This window comes from Natator depressus, chromosome 15 (assembly GCF_965152275.1).
Source record: "Natator depressus isolate rNatDep1 chromosome 15, rNatDep2.hap1, whole genome shotgun sequence".
Classification (NCBI taxonomy): domain Eukaryota; kingdom Metazoa; phylum Chordata; order Testudines; family Cheloniidae; genus Natator; species Natator depressus.
In genome coordinates this window covers 23975559-23995770 of record NC_134248.1, presented here as the reverse complement: position 1 = coordinate 23995770, position 20212 = coordinate 23975559, and the positions used below count along the sequence as shown (strand labels likewise).

The 20212-nt window shown below is 46.6% G+C and overlaps 2 protein-coding genes across 12 annotated transcripts in view; both read right to left on the bottom strand.

The window, feature by feature from the left end:
- SCARB1 (scavenger receptor class B member 1) overlaps nucleotides 1-20212 on the bottom strand; it is a 540196-nt gene that overhangs the window by 70393 nt on the left and 449591 nt on the right. The window lies entirely within an intron of this gene.
- Nucleotides 1-20212, bottom strand: part of NCOR2 (nuclear receptor corepressor 2) — a 398218-nt gene that overhangs the window by 169706 nt on the left and 208300 nt on the right. For all 11 annotated transcript variants that reach the window (XM_074972263.1, XM_074972265.1, XM_074972262.1 and 8 more), the window contains 2 exons: nucleotides 13926-13982; nucleotides 6986-7038 (listed from right to left, as the gene is read on the bottom strand). In XM_074972263.1, coding sequence (XP_074828364.1) covers nucleotides 6986-7038; nucleotides 13926-13982 — 110 coding nt within the window. The remainder of the gene's footprint in view (nucleotides 1-6985; nucleotides 7039-13925; nucleotides 13983-20212) is intronic.

Here is a 20212-nt window from a genome sequence, read left to right as displayed (position 1 = left end):
GAACAACAAGCTGGGGGCTGAAATGTGATTCTCCATCATTGAATAATTCATCACAAGCTAATACTTCTGCACGAGCACAAGCACACGGGAAAGAAAGGGGATGAAAAAACCTTGAATGGGGGGGAGGGGGGGCTGTTAGGTGAATTGCTGATGAGGTGAATGTCTGAAACTGCTCTGAGAAAGACCCGAAAGGGAATAAGCTAGCCTGGCAGAGTCTGATAGTGTTTGTGTTACAGGTCAGGATTTTGCTACGCTGATAAAGGCAAAGTGATACTGTCCAATAAAAAAAAAAATAAACGACCCAAATTTTCAAACTCAATGAGTGATTTTGGAGCCCCAGTTGAGATCTGAGTTTGCCCCAGGTGGACCCCTAAAAACACAGCCCCCCATATCATTAATCCCTTTTGAAAGCTTGAGCCTACATGCCCTGTATTGAATTCTTAACCGTGTGGCAGCATAGGATCAAACCCACTAGCTATGCTTAGCAAAATGAGCCCATCACAGTGAAACAATACGCAACAGTGCGGTTTGGGTTGCTCCTAGAGGCATGAGAAACCCAAATCATGCAATAGTGTGACCCCCATTTCAGGTGCAACTGCAAACGCTGAACTCGGTCCAGGATCTCCAACACATCTGCAAGTGTTTCAAGAGAACATTGGCCCAGTTTGGAACAAGCTCTGATTTCACAGCAGAGCCATAAAAAGCAAAGGACTGAAAATCCAAGTAAACTGAGACTGAAGAAAACGCCTGCGTGAAACTCTGAACAGAAGATACAGCCTGAGCCAGCTCGAGTTTAGCTGCCTAATTTCAGCTTCCTGAACTCTTTAGGGCTCAGAGGTGGCTGATATTTTGCTCCAAACTACGGAGCCCTTTATGCAAACCATGACATAAACTTGGTCCTTCAGGGGAAAAGTCATGGTGGGTTGTTTTTCCTGACTGACTGGGTGGGAGTCTACTTTAGTAAAGGTAAAGGTTCCCACAGTGGACAGCAGGTAATTGATCCTCCTGGTGTGGATATCTCGTAGTTAAATCCTTTGGTGCTAGGAGTCAGAGAATATTGCAAAGGTGCTACAAGAGGTTAAATCTGGCACAAAGCTACAATAGAAAGAACCAACACAGATGAGATTGCATGTGATTACTGCAGAATTAGGTCTCCAGTGTGTTTGCTTCCTTCTTTCAGCAATGTCTGAAGCAAGGAATCAGAAGACTGTTCTGAAGCCAATTGTATATGGAGTCACTCTAATTTCTGGGCTTTCTTTCCCTCAAGCCTCGGTTCAGGACCTTTTAAATAGCCTTCAAATAATCTTCAGGGCCGATGGGAAGACTGTCAACACTGTGTTGTAAAGTTGAGCTGTCAATGTTGTGTTTTAAAATGATGAAATAATAACTAATGCCTGATTGCTGCGGAGCCAGTGGGAAAAGCCTCTGCAGAGGATCTCATTAAAATGGGGCTATTTTAATTTTTATTGCTCTTTTACTTCTCCTTTCCCATTGACAGAGCGGCAGGTATTTTTCCTTTAACAAATCAGATATTTAGCATCTGAAGGACATTCCCGCAGCAGCTCGTAAAGATTTCTAAGGTAGGTCACAAGTCTTAGGCATACCCTGCTTGACAGCGCCTTAGACCTCGCAGCAGACGCAGCATACAAAATTAACTGTCCTCGCTCTAAAGTCTGCATACATAGGTGAACCAAAATGGACCCAAGCAGAAGGGGAACAGAACATAGCAAAGCAGTTAAATAAGACTTAAAAGCTTTCAAAATTGCAAACACTGGCATGAACTGGGGCATGAAATTAATGTTCACTGTACAAAGGAAAAGACCCAACACCAAGCTCCAGGAAAATAAAAGACACTGGTAACATTTTAAGAAGGGTAGAACTATCGAGTCTGTTTTATTAACATAAGTGAAAAGCCCCAATCAGGAAGCAAACCAAACAGTAAGAATTAAACTAGAGCTGCCATCCAAAGAACACTACTATAGAGAAGCACAAATGGGGGGGGAGGGGATGGGATCCTGCTTTTTGTTTTACCCCTCTGCAAACCCATTGGCTTCCATGGAGTAGGAGGAGCGTAACTGACAACAGAACTTATCCAATGGCAAGCAAAAAAAAGAATCACTATAAATTAAAAACCATCTGCATACTGAGAGAAAAAAGTGCTAGACTGCCCTTGCAGGGCCGGGCGTGAAACTTGTTACACAGGGTGTCTTCTGTGTTTAACATGGTAGAACTAGTTTACAGTGAAATCCTGTTGATAGTTCAGGAGAATGGTCATCCCAGATTATTTCCCTGCATAGGCCAGCTGCAAGTCTGGTTACAGCAAACCTCTGCTTAAAATGAAATTATTCACAGGACTAGATAACCCCCTTGTACTTCAGCCTGAGGGAAAACTGTTGTACCTTGCATCATGCATCCGATGAAGTGAGCTGTAGCTCACGAAAGCTCATGCTCAAATAAATTGGTTAGTCTCTAAGGTGCCACAAGTACTCCTTTTCTTTTTGTGAATACAGACTAACACGGCTGTTACTCTGAAACCTGTTGTACCTTTGTAATGCTACCTTCCAACTCTATCCTGTCCTTCATCCTGAAGACATCTCCCTGAGGACTCTTCTGTGAGGATCACTTCACTTCCCACTGTAATTCAGCCACCTCTGGGGTGGAAGATGGCAGCTGTTATTTGTTAGCAAAACTACACACCAATTTTAAGAGGAGTGGGGAGGGAAGAAGAAGAAATGTCTCCAACCAAAACAGCAAAAGCGCCGTAGCCAGGATACCAGCATCAAAATGAATCTGGTCGAGATGCTGCGGCTTAACACGCTCTCTTCTTGCAAAAAGTGTCCTGGGATCATTAGTACCAGGAGTGGTTTGGAGCCTTGGTTTTACATCCCTTAACTCCAGGCTGGGGCACAGAAACAGTGGGAGGAATGTGACCTGCCAATTTCCTTGCACATTCAACAACAGGTAAGAAAGCAAATATGTAAACCAAGACAACCTAGAAAACAAGACCTTCCAGATGGGACCACTGTTAAAAAGAGTGCATTTGGAACAGAGAGAGCTTCAGGTCCTTATGCTGACCTAGATCCAGGAGTGCATTCACTGGCTTTGATAACCAGCTGAAATGGCTAATTGGGAGGTTTCTGTGATAGGCCAGAAAGGAGGGGATTGATGTTTTTAATTTAAATGTTAAGGTTTATTTTCCAGATTTTTGCAGAACCAAATCACTCTGAGCATAAACCCCAAACCTACTTGCCTGCCTTAAGGTCTCCTTTTGCTTATTGTAACACAGTAAGTTATGGGGGCAGGACAATCAAACCCATAATAAAAAAGTCCTCATTAAAGGACACCATTAATGTAAAAAAAAAAAGAAAAAGAAAAAAAAAAAACAGCAAAACCTGTACACTGCTACCTGGAAATACATTACCCACTATGGCTACAAGTAATCTCTAAGCTGACTAGGAACGAAAGATCAGAGAACACCATTTTCTCTCTTTTCAGTGTTTAATTCTGTGTATTTGACAGCACTTTGTATTTAATCATCAGTTTCACTGTTCCCCTGTACAGGCAGCTAGTTAGTTTCCCCTGTTTGTGTGGGTCTGTTACAAAGCAAGAGGGGAGGGAAAATCATTTAAATACTAGGAAAATGGGATTGTAAAACCACAGAAATTGGCAGGGAGACTCGGGCAGGTGTAATATATCTGGAACTACTTTTAACCCATTCTTTTCACAATTGACTAGCTATCAATTTGACAGTGTCACTTTAGAGATGCTGTTTGTGACAGCTTTCCATAGGCTCGAGACAATCATGTTTAAATGGTGGCAAAGCAAAAACCAATAAGAACACTGAATCTGATGCAACATATCTATCAGAAAGCAAGTGACATTCTGGACATGTGATGAGCTCTGAACAGGTACAGGGATCTGCCTGCAAGGAGCTCATTGCTGGATGGCAGCTTAATACTTCATTCCCAAAATAAGCAACAACATCCCATTGCAGAATGGATCTCCGCTAAGCTATATAGCCCTAGGTGAACTTTCAGAGAATACAGACCCCCAGGTAGCAGCATCCTTCCTGGGCTGGATCCTTCCCTAGCATCTTATTCTCCTTCTGCTGCTTTGTACTTCCCAACACCTGAACACCAGAGGAAAATTATGAACAGGAATTACAGCCAGGTAAATAATTCCCAATGTGTAATTCATCTGAGAAATACAGCCTCTTTTCCTGCCCTTGGAACATCCATGAGCATGCATCCATTTCCTTACAGTTTAATTTTTTAATTTAATAACTCCCCAGTTGAGTGCAGTGTGCTGGGGGCAAACAATTCAGAATTCCAGCTGCCCATCCATGGTCACTGGTCAGGTATATCCCACAGCATTCTTCCTGTTCCCCAACTGGATGTTGGTAAAAAAAACCTTCCACTTTGAGTATCAGTACCTGTGGCTTTAACATTTGTGTTCACTCATGGCAAAGAGTTTCCTTTGCAAATCCCCCTGCTCATTAAACCAGTGGCCAGAACATTTGCTTAACGTGAATCGACTAGAGAACAAGCCACAGCACAGTCACCTAAAAATCCAAGTGAGTACTTGTAGAAGGGTTCTGGCAATGCTTGCCAAGCTTGAGTGATGATCAACAGAGGTAAACAGGTTATCAAAGCCACACGTTTTCTGATCCCACTTAATCAGTAGGGATGCTCTTGGTCAATATGAATGGGCTGTAATTGACAAAATATGCATGGATCCATCATTCTGGAAATGAACTCTTTCGGTGCAAAAGTCAGAAGTGAAGCTATTTAGGCAGGAGGTGAGGGTAAGCAAACGTGAACTTGAAAAATTAACTATGTTTGTACAAAATCTGAGATTTAAAGATAATCCATGTTTCTGGAAGCTGCTGAAGGCAGCCGAGACTTCTCAATCATTGGAGAAGAGGCTAAACTAAGTAAAGAAATCCAGAGTAACACTTAAAATCAAGGAGAGGAAGGATAGCTTTTTGGTTAAGAAACATGAGTTCTGGCCCTGAGTTACCACCGACTTCTGATCTGACCTCAGGCACTTAATTTCTGTGCCTCAATTTCCCCACCTGAGAAATAGGGATAATATTTCCCTATCCCAGGGGGGTGCTTCATTTGTTAATGCCTCTGAGGCATTTTGCTACTCTTTGTCTAGGGCACTTGTATGGCCTCATTCCCACAGAGTCTGAGCGCCACACAGAATTTAATGTATTGATCCTCACAGCACCCATGTGAGGCAGGGCAGTGCTATCATCCCCATTTCACAGATGGAGAGCTGAGGCACAGAAAGGCAAAAACTCAATGGGGCCTCGGATTCTAAATCACTTAGGTGCTTTTGGACATTTTACCTTAAGTGAGCTGCCGAAGGTCATGCAGGAAATCTGTGATGGAAAAGGGACTTGAACCTGGGTCTCCTGATTCCCAGACTACCATTCTCCCCACTGGACAATCCTTTCCCTTTATGGATACCATAGAGATGAACACCACTTAAATGCCTAGAAATCAGGTCAGTTCATAACACATTTAACTACATCCTGAATCCTGTAATAAGAAAGAAGCTCTATGTTAACTCCTTCACTTCAACTCGCCTGGTGTCTACTAACATTCCACTGAAAGCCACAGAATATTAGGAAATGGCTGGTATGCTCGGAACTGGAACAGGTGTATCCCATGTAGCCACAACTGGGTGATTTGAAAGTAATCATCTGTATAGAATCAACCCAGACAAGAACTGTTAGGCCACATGTGAACCTTTTTAATTTCAATTGATAATAAATCTAGAAGTTTATGTTATATTCAATCTATCTGCAGTAACTCACTGTAGTCACTAAACATCAATTGTTTATCAAATCATTTATTGAGGTTTAAACGACAAGTAATTGACTACAGGATTATTAAAACTTGGTAAATATCTTTGTAATAATCTGTTGTTATTAAACGTTCATTACAGCCTCGTTGACAGAAGAGGCACTTTAAAGTAATGTCCAACTTCTCCCTTCAATCTATCCTTCCCGAAAACACATTAAAAAAAGCGGACAGTTTATGAAGTTTCATACCTCAGCATGTGTCAAACAAAACTGTGCTTACATTTCATTCTGAAATATACCTGGACTTGAGGCTGTCAATCAGGCAAGGGAGCTCAAAGAAGAATCCACACAGTCAGACTCAACAGCAGGGGAAGTTAGAAAGGCGATTAAGGAGTGCAGGCTCTTGAAAAGCTACAAATACTACTCGGACATGGCGCTCAGCACAGATGCTTCGTCCTTCTCCCCTCCCCCATTCTGCCAAGTTTCAGCCACACTTGCTCGTCCCAGGGTGTAACCCGGCCATCAATTCAAGAGGATCTGAGCTGATCTCTTACTTTTGTAAATTTGAGCCGAAGCTCTTCCCAGTCCTCTCCTGGGTCGTATTACACACCTGAGGGAAGCAGGGTGAACTTAGGGACTAGCATTACACATTCGCTCTCCCCCTTTGCAGTGGCTAAGCAGCAGAGCACGGTTTCCAAATCTTGCTTGCAGAGGATCCGTTTCCTCCTAGCGCAGCTTTCCGCAGCTGGCCAAAGGGTTCCGAGCAGCCACCGACACCACCTAGGCTCTCCAACTTCTGCCCCCATTCATCCTTTTTTAAAATACATTCTCCCGTATATAAAACGCACCACGCCATCCTCCTTAACCAACTCATTTAAAACTCCCTCCCCACGAAGACAGCCGAGTTCCCCCCCCCCCACCCCACTCCTCGCCACACAAATCGAACGGTACCTTTACCATCCCACAAACTCTGCTCTTCCTGGCTGATGTACTTTTTCAGACATTTGAATGCTCTGGGTACCAATGGCAGCAACACAATAGCGCTAAAAGGGTACACGCGATTTCTTTTCAGCCTTAACGGGAAATGGGATCTGGAGGCAGGCGAGCATCTCTTCTGCTCCAGCCTAATGCATAACCTGACATTTCAAATAGACTTTATTGCCACATACTTACATTTTAATATTTTCATGGTACTGCCTGGTGTCTGAAGGCTGGTTGTATAATGGCTGAAATAAACAAGAAAAACGAAGGCATAAATGTACAGTCTGACATTTAGAAACTTCAACCTGTCAGAAATGCTACTGTATCAGTGTGGACTTTCAGCTCCTCGAGAGATACGCCAGCGTAGTCCATTCTGCTCTAATGCTCTGGGCTCGGTGCCATCTCTCACGGCCCCCCTGCCCCATTCTGTTCCTCTCCTTTAATGCAGGAGGTGCTGCTTCTTCCCGAACACACAGCAACGCGGCTTGAGTCAGCGGGCATCCAAGATCAGCCCGTGGGAGGCAGGCAGCACGCAGCTGAGCTGGCTAAGAACAAGCAATTTGCTCTGTAATCCATATAAACACCGTACAGCACAGCACAGGGAGGTGGGGGGAGCTGAGTGTTATTCACTTACCGAAAATGCAGTGCACCTTGGAACATATGACACGGGGGAGGATAGGAGAAGGGGGTGGGGGAAAAACAGTGTGTACTGCAAATTGTTATGTCTACTCAAGGAAAGCCGACTTAGCCTCCAAGGGAGCCAGCCACAGGGAGGGTCAGATGCTGGTGCCACTCAAAAGAAAGACAGAGCCCTCGGTTTCCAACTGCATAGGGATTGTGTCTGTCTCGGGGTTATCACCATTGGATCGGAGCACATCAATCTTTAAAGTACTTATCCTCACAACACCCGTGGGAAGCAGGGCAGTGCTGTTCTCCCCGTGTTACCAATGGGGAACTGATGCACACAGACACTAAGTGACTCAGTCCAGGGTCACGCAGGAAATCTGCACCAGAAAAGGGAACCGAACCCAGATGTCAAGTCCCGAGCTAGAGCCCTACCCACTGGGCCACCCGTCCTTGCACTGCCTAGTGATTAGAACACGCAGTGGTGAGTCAGGAGATCTGTGTCCTATTCCTGGCTCTCTCTCACCCACACTGCAACCTTGGGCAAGTCGCTTAACTGCTGTGCTTCGGTTTCTCTATCAGTGGGATGAGGACATGCCACCTCCTGCGGAGGGTGACCTGACCCCTTCATCCATTTGTGTGTATAAAGTGCTTGGAGATTCTGGGAGGGAAGGAGCTCTTGCAGGGTGGCATGTAGTCAGTCACTAAATCCTATGCCTTCGGGATTAATGGTCATGTCAAGCACTGCCACCTGTCATCCATGGATGGGGAGTCACCGAAGTGGCACCATGGCTATTCATGGTGATGCCAGAGGCATAACCTAGATTAACTGTGCACTAGTGAGTAAAGCATGAGTACACGTGGGCCTTTCCCAGATCGGGGACATGGGTAAATCTTTCTGAGATGATGAAAGCCCTGGCTTGGGGCATGAAATACATTTATCACAAAGGTTAGGTCCTACCACACCCCAGCAGTCGCTTGCTGGCTTTGACGGGGTGGGGGCAGGGAGGAAGAGATCTCAGCCAGGGAGCCACAAGAGCCACTGGTGCACCAGAGATTGCTGGAGAATGGCACCAGGACGCAGCCCAAGTACCAGAAGAGACTACCATGAATTCAGGATCATAACCAAATCAACATGTCTAGTCACTGGCCTAACTCTAAAGATAAGGGTCTGTGAGCACGCCCCACGCTGTGTTAATAAAGCCAACCCCTGCCCAGCCGCAAACAGCAACTCATGAACACAATCTCTGTCTAACCACAGAAACGCCATCCAACTGCGCAGGCAAAATATCCATAAAGTTTCACTAAACCATCTGCGAGCGATTTAACATCTGTGGCCAAGCGTGGTCAAACAGCCAGGAGTGCGCATGATGGATGGCTTATGGTCAAAGTCTATATTCTGAACATGGTTAAATACAAACCAGCCATGTTCACTCTCCATGGTAATGGAGGTTAAACTGAGGGTTGAATGTAATTTTGTTTCACTTTAAACTAACGAAAAGAGCCATGACAAAGAGATAAAAGACTGGTTTGGCCTGTGTTTATCAGATTCCCCATCCCACAGCCTTTGAAAGGCTTGGGCTAATGGCTGTTCTACCGGCTCAGCGTCTCTCTCTCTCTCTCAACGATTTTTTCAGCATCTAAGACCCTGCCACACCCATCCAATGGACCTTTTCAGTCTATAGTAGGATACTACTACGGTCTGTTCTAGAAGCTTGTTTTTCAAAGATCCAGCCCCTGTACTAAACCTATACGCCCAATAAAAAAAACAAAACAGTAAGACAACCATAAAAAACCCACCATAGCTAAATAGGAGCGTACAAGACAGTTCAGAAGCAAAGCGGCATCCTTTAAAAACTGGAAATCAAATCCTAGTGAGGAAAATAGAAAGGAGCATAAACTCTGGCAAGTTAAGTGTAAACGTATAATAAGGTAAGCCAAGAGAGAATTCAAGAACAACTAGCAAAAAAACACAAAAACTAAGACCAAAAAAAAAATTCAAGTACATCAGAAGCAGGAACGTGGCCCCTCGATGTTTGAGGGCTAGAGGAGCACTCAAGGAAGACGAGGCCATTGTGGAGAAGCTAAATGAATTCTTTGCATTGGTCTTCACGGCAGAGAATGTGGGGGAGATGTGGGCCTTTCTTTTTAGGTAACTAATCTGAGGAATTGTCCCAGATTGAGGTGGTTTTGGAACAAATAGAAAAATTGAACGGTAATAAGTCACCAGGACCAGATAGTATTCCCCCAAGAGTTCTGAAGGAACTCAAATGTAAAACTGCAGAACTACTAGCTGTGGTATGTAACCTATCGTTCAAGTCATCTGGTACAGAGGACGATTTAAGGATAGCTAACATAATGCCTTTTTTTTTTTTTAAAAAGGCTCCAGAGGCGAGCTTGGCAATTACAGGCAGTATCAGTCAAATTGCTTGAAACTATAATAAAGAACAAAATTATCAGACACTTAGATAAACACAATATGTTGGAGGATGAATCACACATTTTGTAAAGGGAAATCATACCTCACCAATCTATTAGAATTCTTTGAGGGTGTCAGCAGACATGTGGGCAAGGGTGACCCAGTCAATATAGTGTACTTGGACTGTCAGAAAGCCTTTGAAAGGAGTTTCTTATTCAAAGTAAGCTGTCATGGGATAAGAGAGAAGGTTCTCTTATGGATCATTAACTGGCTAAAGGATAGGAAATAAAAGAGAGCAATAAATTATCAGTTCTCACAATGGAAAGAGGTAAATAGTGGGGTCCCCAAAAGATCTGAAATGGAACCTGTGCTGTTCAAAATATTCATGCATCATCTGGAAAAGGGGGTGAACAGTGAGCTGGCAAAGTTTGCAGATGATACAAAATTACTCAAGATAGGTAAGCCCAAAGCAGACTGTGAAGAGTTACAAAGGGATCTAAATAAACTGGATGATAGGGCGACAAAATGGCTGATGAAATTCTGGGGGCAGTACTCGTGGTCTGCGTCATGATGCAGAAGTGCAACAGACTACAACTGTATCCCAGGCAACGTATGTGCTACAAGGATGCTGGGGCAACCTCCATTGGCAATGCAAGGGCTTACAAGACAAGACAGGTATGACCCAGTCAGGAGCCAGGTTAACAGCAGCTTCCCTTCCCCCGTGCACATTTCTAACACTAACCCACCCAAATCTGCTTGTTGAAGTGCAGGCAAAGAGCCGGCTGACTAACTCAAGTTTGGAAAGCTGCAGCAGAAACAGGCGTCTGTCCTACTAAGTCCAGGTAACTTCGAGAGGGTAAGTCCATCCTCAGAATCAATGCCTGCGCTGGGAAGAGAAAAACCCAAGTGGCGACTCTGTCGCATCACATCAGCATGTCCCTCCTGATCAACAATCGAACTGGAGGGGCTCTCTTTGCAGGAAGGCTGGAGCGACTTTGCAGCGCACTTCTGCCGTGAGCTACTGTATGGGGACTGGAACGATGGGTGAGAAAACATATTGATAAATGAACATGCCTTTCTTCAGTGTGATTGGGTAAACTGAGATTGAACCGACAGGGGTTTGATGAGTCACGTAAACACCAGTTCCTGGTGGAAGGGGAGGGAGTAATGGTGGTTCGGCCGCTTATGGGTTACGATATATTCTTGTGCACACAGAGCCTTGCAAATACATCAGTTTGATTAATGTCACCAACTTCTGCTGCTTTTTCTTATACTGCCACAAGGAAAACTTGAGAGACACTATCGAATATCTTATTACCTCACCCATCTTGCCTCTCTAGTATCCTGCGACCAACACAGCTACGACAACACTGTATCCACAAAATTTTTTTGTTAACTAACAGTTTAGGGTGCTTTGAGAGAATGACATGCCATTCCACACAGCACTTGAAAAGAAACCCAAACATTAAGAAATATGGAACTCTAAAACCCCAACGTCAAGTTCAACACATCACTTATTATATGCTCATAGGCTAGAAACTTTCATCTGCCCAATATCCACATCATTCTAAATCTGTCCCCACAATGAAACAAAGAGAGACATCCCCCATCCATAAGAAATACAATAATCTCATCAGTGAGCACCAACAGTAAAATGCTTCAGAATTAACTGCGCACTGGTTGAGCAAACTCGGTCTTTCCTTGCGGCCATAAACAGCCCACAGAAAGAGAGATTTTGTAAATACCAAATTGGGCAGAGAAGCAAGTGTGACGGATCCAAATCAGCATTTCCCTAAGGTAAGATGAGCACAGTCTATTCCTTCTGGAGAACGTCCACTTGGAAAAACGAGAAGACAGTTACATTTGTTATGGGGGACTTGGCTATAGTGATACCCTTTTGAAAATGAAGTCAAATGAGAGCTCCAATGCACTGCAATGTTCAAACTGCCAATCTGTCTGCCCACCAGGATTGGAAACAAAAATGATCGCTACCTTGAGGAGGTGGAGCTGTAGATTCAACCCTGCCATTAACACCTTAACGCTATCAGGATGTTCCCCTCAGCCCCAGATTGCAATCCGTGGTTTTGTATGACCTCTGCCTCTCTCAGTTTTGACTAACCAATTTCCTCCGTGACCTCTTGCTTTGAGCAATCAGCACCTGGCAAGCTGCCTCCTGATCAAGCAGACGTTTATCTGTCACCACCTCTGTTTGACTATAGTAACCAGAGCACTCTTGAACAAATATTAGTGAGACCGCCATGCCCACAGCGAAGCCAGGAGCAATTCTCACAGCTGTATTTCAAGTGAAGTCAGGAAAATTCTGCAGCCCTTTCTCATGCAACTGGCTCCAAGGGACCCAGAGCGGCACAAGAGACTCTCAGGCTTGAGGGTCGCCTAGGACTGTTGTATGTGCCTATATCACCAGACCTTCTAAAGAGGAGGAATACCAAGCGAGGCAGGCATGGAAAGCTCTGTCCTCCTTCCTGAGATAATTTCCTTTCTGATACAGAAGAGTAGCTGCGTACGAACATTATTTCTTGGGTCCCAGTAGCTTCTCGAGGGCCCTTGTCATGGCTGGGGCCCTGTTGTGCTAATCACAACATGGCAGGGAGTGGGGGATGGGAAAAGAACATAAGCCCCGTTCTGCAGCATGTGCGTACAGGCCAGGTTTCCATGCCCCCCTCAGAAGTGGGGCTGGAATGGACAGTGATTAGGCTGGGAAAGAGAGACAGGCTTAGCCTCAGTAACCACCACCCGGTGCCATTTATTTATTATTTAAACACACCACATTTAAAGGACCAGCACCAAGCCCCGACACAGCCAACCTGAGAAGCAGAGAGAGACTCTGAAGGGATTAAGTCCTTGGGGACTACAAGCAGACACAGTTATGCATGATCTCCCTAACTGAGATGTGAACCGGGGGATCATTAACTTCCTTGTGACACCTGGTGTCACAAGGAAGCTAATATATATTTTGCACACACACACGAGATTAATGCCATGCTATCCCAAACACTTCTGAATTAAAACTGGCAAGGACAGCTCCCCGCCGCCCCCATCTTCCCAAGGGCTAGTCATCTGGCAGATTCCAACACACACACTTTACCTAAAAGTACTGGTCTGTGCAAGGCTGCAGTCAGTGGGTGCTAAGGGGTCTCAGCATCTTGCTAAGGGTGCTCAGCGTGATACAGGACTCAATCCTCCCCACACCCAGCTGCTCCCTTTGTATAGTGTAGAGGGAGTTCTCCTGGGAAGCCCCAATACAGTGCCCCGCAATGAGCAGTTTTCACCTACAGCTCAGGAATCATATAGTCACTTGCATTTGCTGGAGACAGAGCAGGGTGTGTTGGGTAGATGGGAGGGGACAGCTGAATTTGACAGCAACCATGGATAACGCTGATTGAATTTTCACTGCTCCCACAAGTACGACATGCAGCTGAGACAGACTGGAACTGGACTCTTACAACTTCACATAATTACTGCTGACAGGTCACTCCAATCTAGAACCAGCACTTCTGGAACATGCTCCTCTGACACCTCTCCTGCCCCCCTCCCCCATGCGATCCTATTATAACTGTGCTGGGGAGGGGGACCCACAATGAGATCGTCCGCACACGGCATCCTGATGTTCACCAGCCACTGAGGTGCTGAACGCATAGGACCAGGAACGTGGTGGAGGACAACATTAGCATCACGGATTCACAACGGCAGCGTCAGGCACCAATGAAGTTTGGGGTAAGTCCCTCCCGCCGTTCTGCCTTCGTCTGAGGCAGAAGCAGGGAAAACGGGCTAAGGCTCCCAGAACACAGCTACATGGGGGGGGGGGGGGGGGTGTCGGTGGGTGGGTGTGTGTGTGATATTATTCAAGGCTCCCAGAACACAGCTACATGGGGGTGGGTATGTGTGTGTGAGATATTATTCATCCTATCCACTTTGCTTCCTCCTTTGGTGCACACCAGTGACATGTTCTGGCCAGCAGAACACTTCCTTCTTATGGCTTACACATACACACAGGATGGTGCGCCGGTCTCCAAGACCTCTCCGAAGTTGGCTGCCCTCCAAATCCCCGCACTGTGAGACACGACTTACCAGTTCCACTTGGGGGCCCAATCCTTCCAGGATCCTGTGGGCCGCTTCTGCTTTTTTCTGCAAAGAAGAGGGGGGGGGGGAGGGGACAGGAAGAGAAGTTATTTCTCTCGCCGATCAGAATTTCAGCCCCAGGGTTCGTTTTTCTCCCTGCTCAAAACCTTTTGTTCAGTTTTTTTAAACTGCTGCTAAACTCAACCCCTACCCCCACCACCCCTCCTCCCCTACCCCCCACCAAGGTGCCAGGGGAAAGAAAAGGTTAAAAGCAGCAGAGCTCCCAGATCCGCAACACAGCGCTGCAGGCAAAGGGCACCGCTGGCTCACTTTAACCTGCACAGTCTGCAGAGGAGCTGCAGAAAACAATCCAGACGCCGGAACCTACTCCATGCTGCCCCAGCCGCCCCCTCGTCCTCAGCGCTCGTTCATTCAGGAGCCCTTCGGCTACTCGCAGTAGCAACTGAATTCTCTTTCGCTTTGCAGGCGGCTGGATTCTGTACAATTACCTCAGCACGAGCGCAGCACGAGGGGGCGGGAGGGGGAGCAGGCAGAGACAGAGAGAGATGCCCTTTCCAGGATTCATCCTCTCACTGAACATGTGATCAGTACATCTGAGCTGCCCTTAGCTCCTTCCCTTGCTAGCTTCCCTCTCCCCTCGGCAGTACAACACACATCCCCCGCTCCCCGGCCAAACTACCTGGCACTTGCTAGGAGAGCGGGAACATGTCTCATCCTGTGCTCAGTGGTTACTAATTAAACAGGCCTGAAAAGAGCCAGGGGTTCACTGCGGGGGGGGGCAGGGGGGGGAGCTAAATAAAAGATGACATGTTCAGTCAAAAGCTCTCTTCCTTGCAAAGCCAGGCTTCTCAGTGATTGGTACTAACAGCCCGGTAAGTCTGGATCGCTTTACGCTGCTGAGGTTACCCAGCACTGATCACATAAAACAAAACACCTGGCAGTATAAGGGGCTGCGGAGATGGATTTTTATACACACTTAATAAAATAAAACATAGAATTTTAAGCATTCAAGAGGGTTAGAAGGTGGGGGGAATAAAATTCCACTGCTGCCTAGAAGGCTTTAGCATGGGGAGCGCCATCAGCTCCCCCAGGGTTTTAAAACACAGCGGAGTCGAAAAAATCCTTCTTGAAGCACGTTGACCTGAGAGATGGGCTAGAGCCACAAGCTTGGGATCTGAATTTCAAACACTCCCCAGGCTGGGCAGCCTGAGGGCTGGGCTTCCGTTAAGTGCACTATAAATTGCCAAATTTGGATCAGGATTTCAATTTTTTGGGTATTTAGATCGAGGGGGCTGATACGGGCCCCTCTCTGACAGCAAAGCACATAACCCTCTCACGCTGATGCCTGTCCACAGCTGGATGCACTTACAATGTTTTGTGATGGGAGATGCCTCGCTAATCCCCCACATGCCGTGCTGACAGCTCACCTCGACCCTCATCCAGCAAATCCAAGGGCTTTATTATGTTTCCCAAGATTTATAACTATCTATTCCCTACATCATCCCAGGGCAGAGCCCCAAAAGTGCAAATGCAGATCATAGGCGTGGAAATTCCTTGCACACCCACACAGAAGAGCTGATTTGCATGTGAGCACTTTTGCAGGTTTGGTCCCAGGATCAAAGAAGGAGCTCATGTCTGCAGTCATCCACTAACCAGCCCGGGCTAACCATCCACTAACCAGCCCCAGAGAGCTCACCTGACAAATGAAAATTTGCCCAGCAAACCAGGATGAGTTTCAAACTATTCCAGGGGCTGCAGGATGTGTGGGTGCAACAAGACGGATTCTCCTCTCACATTGTTGTGATCTGGAACTAATTCAGCTAACATCACCCCAATATAACTGAATCATGCAGCAAAAGAGCCTTCCTCACCAGGCAGAGTAATGCCACCACCAGCATGCAGCTCGTACACAGCACATTTCATCAGTAGAGCTCAGAGAACTTTACTATGGAGGTCAGTATCATGACCCCCATTTTACAGGTGGGGAAACTGAGGCACAGAGCATTTAAATGATTTGGGCAAGGTCGGTCAACAGCAGAGCCAAGAATAGAACCCAGATCTCTCCAGCCCCAGACCAGCACTCTCTCCACTAGACAGCCCCACAGCCATGGCCTGCTGAGAGATACAGATAAAACATATTCCTGGCACACCCCTTCCCACTCCAGGGGATGCTGAAGGGGAAAATACCCCCAGAGCAGCTGAGGCAGGGATAAGCTCCACCAAGCTAACACCCAAGCAATGCTTAGAGGAGAAGCAGACAGCTGGCTGGGTGCAGAGGTGAGACTTGGCTCCGGGAATTTTATAGCAACCCCTTCCCTGTCTCTAATTTCCAGATACAACAGGGGTCTGCTTCTGACCTCGCTCACCCCAGCATAAGGCCAGGAGCAACTCACTGAAATCCGTGGTGTTACGCCAGCATGAAATGAGGGACAGGAGAGCAGAGCCACCCCTGGTATTTCCACCCTCACTCTGAATGGCCAGTGCCCCATCCCCAATATTCACAGGCTCCCCCTGATACTCAAAGGCTAGTCTGGCCCAGCATGGGGCCTTCACATTGGTTTGCATTTGAACTACCACCCAATAAAACCAGCTGCAAGCTGCAGCCTGGCTCACGGCTCTTGCAACTAGAGTACAGCAAATAAAAAAACAGGTGTGAAGGGCCCTAACCGAAAGCACAGAGTGGAATCAGGGTGCTAGTAAACTATGCAGCCAGCCCAGATGGGGCTGGGAGAGGGACTCCTGCCAAGTGAAGAAAACATGCAAGAGATTTTAAAAGGTGCCTTGGTGTGGTCTCATTCCCCCCTTCCCCTCCCCCAACTGTCCCTTGCCTATTAAGTGGCTGCTGTGAACTGAGTTGGTGCAGCAGGCTTGTTCTTAGTGGAACGGTATCCACAGCACAGAAACCACCAGCGCAACCGGCACCCTGGCTGGCAAATCTCCATGTGGCCAGGGATCAGACAGGCCACAGACAGACAGACAGACAGAGAGAATCTAGAGAGATGGGAGAGAAGGAACTGTCCTGTCATCCCCAGATGTGGGCCATCCAGCTCTGGGGTGAGGCAAGTGGGTGGATTCAGTACGGAGAGATTGCATTGCTGCCTGCCTGGGCTGTACTTGTTCCAGAGATGAACCAGGAACATCAGTCTCTGGAAAGGACAGTCTTTTCCCCTAATGATAAAGCTCACCTAACATTTTCTCTGTGTGTTTCCAACAAGGTTCCTTGTCACTCTCCTCATTAACAAAGGATTGTTTCCCCTTACTGGTCCCCCAGTGGAGACACTTCACGGGGATCGTGTGTGACGCCATAAGCGGAGGATTGTGACTTCACTGATGGATCCAGCAGGTGGAGGGAGAGGAAGGAGAAAGTTTATTTGCAAACACAAATAAATGCAGTTCCAGCAAAGGGCAAAGAGAAACATGCTGCAAAAAATACATGGCTCTTTGGGTCGCCCCTTTCTTGCATATTTAGCTCAGTGTAAAAGTCTACCTACAATACGCAGAACCAGGAGGAATCGCCAAACTCAAAACTAAGAGGCTAACAGATAATGTTGGGATGGAGCTCAGCAAGGCCAACTCTCTCAATGCCCAGACAGACTTTCCTCTCAAAGGTGGACCATGCCCGGCTAGATTTTTGCCATTTGCTCCTTCTTGGGCATCCCCTGAAGATGATCCAGTAGCTGCTGCATTTGCAGCTCACAGCTGTCTGCCTGCTGACTGGCACAGGGACGCCTAGGAATCAGTGGTGCCTATAATCTGCACAAAGCACTAGCTGGCAGAGAGCCATCGGACACACCTCGAGGTCCCCTTACCACAATATCAAGCCCTTTAGTCTAGGGCCATGGTAGATGCAGGCCCACATTTCACTCTATGCCCCACCAAGACAACTGAGATCGGCGAGGCTGTGATTGTCAGGCAGGGGGCAAGGCTTTCTCATTGGCAGGGCCATGTCTGGGAAGCCAAATCCCTGAGATGCCTATTTGATTTCCCCTGTTTTTGCAAGTCTCTTCTGTTTGGGTCATTTGATACATGACCATTCCATATAGAGGGAGGGGTGCTTCAAAGTCTGTAGTGGGGGTGGGGGTGCGATAGCACATTATAAGTAACTACCAACAATCTGTCCCACCACAGATTTGCAAAAAAGACCGTGCCAGCATTCAGAGCTAGGTTTATCTCACAGACATGGAAGCCACCCAGTGGTCAGTTGTATTATCTCCACTTGGTTTCTGTTCTCACCAAGGCAGGCTATATTCTAGTCAACCCCAGATCACTTCAGCGACCAGTGATGCAATTCAATTAGCTACAAACAGCAAACTAGCAGTGAAGAGATGCAGCTTAATTATCTTGCATTTCATCCATCAAAATCTCCGTGAAAACACCTCGGTGCTGAGGATTCTGCCAGTCCCTGAATATCTGTGAAGTTGCCAGAATGTATCTTGCGACATATATTTGGGAATGTAATGGCTCTCTCTCCGGCATGGCCTGTGTTATACTAGATTATCACAATGGTCCTTTCTGGCCTTGAAATGTATGAATTCGATGAAAAGACAAAGAAAATATTTGCCTTAAATGGGACTTGATTACAGCATGTTGTTTGATTAAAAAAAAAAAATGTTGCTTTTTACACAACGCAATGGTATTTATTCTTGTGCGCTGAGCGTCTTTAAACTCCTCTTGTCGGGCTCGACTATTTGAGGCAGACATGCCCCATCAGCTACACCGGGAGGAAGCGGAGGATTTGAACTCTCATGCTTAGGCTCCAAAAGCACAAGCTCTACCCTGAAAGCTAAAAGATCAGCTCCACTAATGGGTCAGTCCGGTAGCTAAGAAACCATACAAGCCAAACTATCAGGCTGAAGTACACACTATGGAGAAGGCTGCCCTCTCTAAGTGTCTTTTGCTTTAACCCCGTACGGCCGCTCTGCTCCCAAACTAATGGAAGTGGGATGCTAGCTGGAAGCTCCCCCGTTCTACGAGAGACGGCTGTGACAGCGGACAGGGATTTAGGATCCCCACTAACACCGCGGTTCGCACACTCTTTCCGCAGCATATGCCACATCTGAAAAGAGATCATCCAACTTGCCCTCACACCTTACCACACCCCTGTGGCACCCACAGGCCACAGCTTACATGGGAAAACAGCTTGATGCAGTAATATGGTATTCTTAGCTTCTTTAATTGCCATTTCACAACTGGGAACAAGGAGAAGTCAGCCTCATGGGGCCACCAGCACGTGATCTACGGACCACAGCCAGGGAACGTCTCCATGAACACCAGTGCTACCGTTTGTAAAGCACTGTATCGATGGGATGTAACATATGGCCTGCATGATAAGAAAAACGTTTATCCCTACTCATAAAAAGGGACAACTGCCAAAAAGGGACTTTTCCATGCGAGATCCCTTCCGTTAGGAAACAATGGCTTGTACTGTAGATTTCCTGCCAGATTCATTAAGAAGGGAAAACACACCATTCTGTAGCCAGCACTGTTCATATAATGCCATCACAGCTCCATAGATTGCAGCTGTATAGATCCCTACCTGTGAAATTAAATGTAGCATCTCATTATAAAGTTAAACTACCCCCACCATGCTCTCCACTGCTGTAGCAGAACATAATCTCATGCAAAAATACACCACTGCAATGGCTGCACATCGAGCTACGGTTGAACACAACCACCTTAACTCCGCCCCTTACACACAGACGTTGGAACAGACTATAATTACACGACTTTACATCGGCATACATTTTAGATACACATGTATCTAAAGTTCCAAAAACTAAAACCATTATACTAATGCCTGGGAAAGTCTATGTCAGTGGTCCCCAACGCGGTGCTTGTGGGTGCCATGGTGCCCGCCAGGGCATTTTTGTGCACCCGCAGGACACCCCGCCGCCGAGCGCAGCCACTGGGGAACCGGCCGCCGAAATGCTGCCGAGAAGCGGAGACACCTAGAGGCGTTACCGTTTCTCGGCGGCATTTCCGTGGCGACGCTTCTTCTGCTGCCGCTTCTCGGTGGGATTCCGGGGGGCGGTTCTCCAGCGGTGGGGTGTCCGGCGCCCGCCACAGCCTTCTGGGAATAGCAATGTGCTATTCCCACAGAAAGGTTGGGGACCACTGGTCTATGTGATGACATAATTAAAAAGACTGTCATGTAATGCTTAGGATTCAACCTTAAAATCAGTTCACCCCAACTGACTTTTCATATTGCACTGTTGAAGTTATTGCATTTAATTTCTAGTCTTCTTTCTTTTTTTAAAAAGAGGGGAGGAAATGGA